Source organism: Sylvia atricapilla, chromosome 17 (genome assembly GCF_009819655.1).
Source record: "Sylvia atricapilla isolate bSylAtr1 chromosome 17, bSylAtr1.pri, whole genome shotgun sequence".
Classification (NCBI taxonomy): Eukaryota; Metazoa; Chordata; class Aves; order Passeriformes; family Sylviidae; genus Sylvia; species Sylvia atricapilla.
The window spans coordinates 6,234,781-6,240,501 of NC_089156.1; the positions used below are offsets into that span (position 1 = coordinate 6,234,781).

Here is a 5,721-nt window from a genome sequence, read left to right on the forward strand (position 1 = left end):
TCTGTGTTTAAGAAAAAGGTGAAGCAAGTCTTGTGTATCCAAGCAACTGTAAAGCCTTCACTGTTACTGTGGGAGGTTTTGTCAGTGATGCAGTGGTTGAAGTCTCCTTTTCTTCTAGCTGAGGGTTGTAATAGGTAGACAGAGCTTATTGCTGCAGAGTCAGCAAGGATCAGTCTGGAGCAGTCACACACACACAGACACAGACACAGACACAAAGGTCTGATCAAAATAAAAATGATAGAAGTCAGTCACATCCAAAATATAAATATAAGAACCTCTTGAAGCTTTGTTTTTGAAATTATTTGTCTTATCACAATCAGGCTACAAGTAAAACAAACGCAGTATTTGACCTGAAAAGAGAATTCACCTGCTTTCACCCAATTAATATAATACAGCAGGAATATTTGTTATGTCTTACCGAGCAGATTTACAAAAGCAAATCTCCAAACACGTGTACCTAATGAATGATTTTCTTCCTCAGTGCACACACAAAAAGGGATGCATTGTGGGTACCATCTGATGCTGAATACTGCATTAATATGTTGTTCAATATGTGCATGAATGTGGCACTTACACGTGGCATATGGCTCCTGACAGGCAGAGCTGCCTTTTAGCATTACAGATACATGGATGAGTTGGAGGAGACCTGCATTTGGGGTTTGAAAGATGACCAAGGAAAAAGAACAAATTCCTTGCATAAGATTTGATCAGAGAATAGATTTTAAATAAAAATCTGAAGTTACACTGCCTTCTCACTTCAAGAGTAAAATGTTTTGTATGTTGCAAAGAGCAGATGCTCAACAAACATCTTTGTACAGGAAAAGGAAATATTTCCTTAAACATCCTGCAGCAAACGTGACTGATTGAGCTTCCTTTTCCCTCTGCCTGGTGCATTTCCCTTCTTTGCACAGACAGGATCTAACCAGATTTGCAGGGTATGAACTGCAGGTTACTTTCAAATTCATAACTATGAAATGGTTCGTTTAGCAGGACAAAGGCCAAGCCGACAGACACCCTTTTTCCAGCTCAGCATGTGCATAGCAATGGGAGGGTGTCAAGGAGCTTTTGTTAATCTCAACCGAGCTGGCAAGTATGCTGCAAAATGAAGGCTTTGAAGATGTTTTTTTCTTCATTTTTAAAGCAACCGTTTGTTAGAAAAAAGCTTGAAAATCTTGCAAAAAAAAAAAAAACTCCAAAATATTGAATGTCCTCCCTGGCAGTTATGTAACTTAGGCAAATTTCTCCACTAGCAATTAGTCTGTGTAGTTTACCAGTCTTTATTGGTTTGTGGGGATTTTTTAGGATCTGTTCTACTGCATCTGTGAAAATGTTTTTCCCCAGCTTGAATGCACTTTAGAGAAAAAAAAAAAAGAAATGGTTGGCAGAAAGAATTAGGGTATCAGGTCAGGTTGGGGCCGATCCAAGCACCAGGATTTTTTTTTTTTTTCCTTTTAGTTTAAACGTGTAGAAATTGAAAGCCTTAAAAGCTTCATGCTTAGAGCTGTTCCCAAAATAGCTGGGACTCACACTCCACTTCCTAATGTGCTCACATCACAAGACCAACTGCTGCTACTTTGCTCTCTTTTGTCTGAGGCTTCAGTGGAGAGCTGAGATGCTGCCTGCAAGGGAGCAGCCCTTCCCTCTTCCCCAGAGGCGACCCAGGGAATCCCCCTCTGGGCACTAATATCACACCCCACCTTCCTGAGCCCGAACAATCCAGTGGCTTTCACAAAACACAGTGACCCTGTTCAGGGATTGGTTTACAGGTTTTTATTTTTATGCGAAATCATAAATACAAAATAAAAACAGTAAACAAGTGCTATAGATTTATCTTTTCATTGGGATGAGGTTCAGGCCTGATCCTGAGCACTTCCAAGGTTTTAAGTTCAGGATTAGGTCCTTGTTCTTAGAAAACAAATCATAGCAAAAGCCAACTTAGGCTTTTACCCTGAAGCCAGTGACATCAGTAACAGTGTTCTCTCAGGTTATCTTTTAAAGCACAGCAACAACTAAGGATACTGATGGATGAGATTAAATAATAAAATATTTTTTTTAAATGGGCCCCAGTTCCTGCAAGTATTGTTGGGTGCTGCCCCCCTGATCTCATCCATAAGTTACAGTTTTGGTGATGCTGTGTTTAGTGGCACATGCACAGTTAGCATGGGCTTCCTCCAAGAGGTCTTTCTCTGTAATTTTTCCAGATTTTGGTTATAAAAGGATCCAGCCCTGCCTTGATACAAGAAATTTGGCTTTTTAAAATTCCCTTCTAAGTCGTGGGTTTCCCTCCCTCTCCCAAAGACACCAGTTTTCATTTTAAATGCTGGGGATGCACTGTCCAGAAACATTTCGTCTTTTGGTCAGACCCCTAATTCTGCGGCACTTCTGAAGGCTCTAATCTTCACAGACATGCAGACATTTTTGTCAGTGGGGTTTAGTTCTTTAACTTGAGACAAAAGAGTGAGGTCCAGCATTTGGGCTAATATCTGTGGACTCATTTACTAGACACCAAAGAGCTGAGTGAGGGTGAGTGACAAATACAGTTGGATGTTACAATTTAAAATAAAGCAGTCATGAAACAAAGAAAGGCACCAAACCATATAACAAGCCAACTTTGGTAGATTTCTTGCAAAATATATGCATTTAAATACATTTACATTACATTAAGGTTACACTGTTCTTAAAAAGTTGAAATGATGAAATACAGAATATTTCACTCTTGTACCAAAACTACATATCACATCATAAAAACAATATTACAGCTTTTATTTAAATGGAGACAGTATTAGAACTGCACCTCTTTATAGAGCAGTAGTTTTATTACATATTACTCTGCTTTTGTATTCTCTGAGGAGCTCAGAGCCTGCTATTTATGTGTTTAAAAAACAAAAGCAGTTATCTTCAAAAGGATAAACCATGTGCTCAATATTCAACATCAAAATTGACAGGGACAAGGCTTTATTCTTTTATTCCAGTTTATGAATTGCTGATGCCTCCAGGGTTTTAAGTCTGCTAAGCAAGGCAAGAACAGAGTCAATGTAAATCTGTCAGACCCACAGTCATGGTTTGTCCCTAAGTTTGGTGTTACCACAAAGCTGTTAGAGTTAATGCTCAGGTCAGGTGTGCACTGTCCTGCTGTGTGATTGTGAGGACCTATGAGGTGGTAGCGTTGCTCTCTGAGGAGTATAAACAGCACATTTCCTCCCTAACTCTTGGCAGAAATCTCCTTATGGCAATGCAGATGCTGCCACAGTCAGTAGCATAATCCTGTGTGGATTTACAAGTAATTAAGAAGACCAAATCAATTTACAAGATTGGAAAAGTATCACACCCATCTCCTTAAGCCCTTCCCTCAACAAAGTTTGTCTCTGCAGTATAAAATGAAAAAGTGTAAGCTAATATTTCAGACTGTGGTGAAGTTCAGGTGTTGACCTCAAAAAATTAGAGTTATGTTGCCCAAACCATCTTCCTTCCAGTCTGCAGAGTGTTACCAGGGCAGTGCAGAGGAGCTGAGAGCTGTGAGAGTCATCACTTCACAACTGATCACCTGGCATAAAGTCTCAGTAAAGACATTTTTGGTAAAATTCTTCTAGCAATTTTTTGCTTGATTTGGTAAATGAAGGAAAGCACATGTTAACAAAACCACCATGGGGAACCAACCAAGCCCACATCCAACTGAACACAGTTCAAAACTGGCAGCAAGCAGAGTTTGGCAAGAAGGCCACAAAGACATCATTCCCTCCAGCCATCAGAATCTGGGGCAATTTTTATGTTTCCAGTCACCTGTAGTGCATACAGGAGGAGCAGAGGCCCTGCTGGAGCCAGGACATACAGTGATCTCCTAGATTGCTTAATCTACTCCTCAAATAATTCTGGCAATGAGTTCATATTCAAGTAAAAACAGAGCATAAGCTGAAGAAGAGGAGATGAAGAACCTCAAGAGACAACCTAGTGTTATCTGATTTGTACTCCGCTAAAGGACAGCAACTACTCGAAATCTCTTTCAAGGTTTCAAGTACACACAGACCAATACACTTCACTGAGGGACTGAAACAACTGAAGAAAGTCAAATAACTTTCTCCAAGCAGTTGCTGCTTGTGGTATTTAGGACCAAGGTTAGTGTCATGCTTTGGACAGGATCCCTATTTTAATTGCCCAAACAGATCAAACCCCGGCTTATGAGTCCGAGCAGGAACTGCCAGATGCAGCCTCTGGGAGAGATGAAGAAGATGGGAAGCTGCTCCTCGGCTGCGGCGCGCACCGACGGCCGGTGCCAGCAGCCAGGCGGTGCCCCGGGGCGGGCGGCAAAGTACTCACAAGTGTCACGGTAACGCCGGGGCCAGCGGCAAGAGGCGGGCGGGCGGGCGGCGGAGACGAAGCCCGGACGGCGCGTCCCGGTAAACGCCGCCGTGACTCGCCCGGGCTCCTCGGTTCCCCCGGCCGCCCCGTGCCGGGGACACGCTGGTTCTCCTGCTCTGGGCGGCCGCGGAGGGCTTTGCTGGGCCGGCAGCGCGGTCCGTCAGTACCGGGAGCCCGCGGCGCTGCCCGCAGCGGAGCGGCCGGACCCGCCGGGGAGCCGCGCTGGAAGGCAGCGGGGCGCTGCCCTGCCTAGGGCCGCCGCTTCACGGGGGTCCCCGTTAGGAAAAGCCTCCAGGCAGGGGAGCGCTGGAGCTCCCCGCAGACGCTCCCGGCCCGCAGCCGTGTGTCCGTGGCCCGCGGGGCCGCGCAGCGCGCCAGCCCCGCTCAGACGTAGTTCTTCTTGTCGTACTCGCCGTTGGACGTGGGCCGCCGCGGCGCCGAGTACTTGACGGGGAAGGAGCTCTCGTCGCGCTGGGAGCAGGAGCAGCAGCAGATGAGGCAGCCCCCGAAGAGCAGCAGGGCCGTGGCCGCCCAGCCGATGTAGAGCGCGGCCCCCATCTCCCGCTTCTTGGACGACGGCACGGTGGGGTCGTAGAAGTCGCTGATGACGATGTTGGCGAACCAGCAGAGCGGGATGAGGACCAGGACCCCGCAGAGGATGTAGATGGCACCGCCGGCGATCACGATGCGGGACTTCATCTTGCCGGGCCGGATGCAGTTGGTGCACTGAGCGCCCACCACGGTCACCATCAGCGCCACCAGCCCCAGCAGCGCCACGATGACGGTGAGCGCCCGGCCCGCCTGCACCTCGGGCGGCAGCGCCAGGATGGAGTCGTACACCTTGCACTGCATCTGCCCCGTGCTCTGCACCACGCAGTTCATCCACAGCCCTTCCCAGATGGTCTGCGCCACCACGATGTTCACGTCGATGAAGGCCGACACCTGCCACATGGGCAACCCGCAGGCCAGGATCACCCCCACCCAGCCCAGGATGCCCAGTCCCAGCCCCAAAATTTCCACCGCCGCCGAAGTCATGCTGCTGCCGGCGCTGTCCCACGGGCTCCGCAGGAAGGAAGGCGCGGCGGGTCCGCTGCGCTGCCCCGGGCGGCTGCCGAGCCGGCTCTGAGCGCCTCGGCCGCGGGCAGGGCTATATGAGGAGCCGCGGGGCGCCCGCCCTCCGCCCCCGTCCCGCCCGGCCCGGCCCGGCCCCGCCGGGAGCAGCACCGCCCGCCGCGGGCCGGGGCCGGGTGTCCGGCCCTCCCTCCCGCTCGGGGGCTGCCTTCGCTCTGCTCTCCCCGGCACCCTGCTCCGGGACGCTGCCCGTTCCCAGTTAAGCGTGGGACGGGAGGCATCTCGTCTCGGATT

General features: G+C 48.8%; 1 protein-coding gene across 1 annotated transcript; it reads right to left on the reverse strand.

Annotated features, from left to right (window-relative positions):
- Nucleotides 1–1,755: 1,755 nt before the first annotated feature.
- Nucleotides 1,756–5,466, reverse strand: CLDN5 (claudin 5). The gene has a single exon (XM_066331410.1). The coding sequence runs from the start codon at nt 5,389–5,391 to the stop codon at nt 4,741–4,743; it is 651 nt and encodes a 216-aa protein (XP_066187507.1). The 5' UTR covers nt 5,392–5,466; the 3' UTR covers nt 1,756–4,740.
- Between the last annotated feature and the right edge of the window lie 255 nt (nt 5,467–5,721).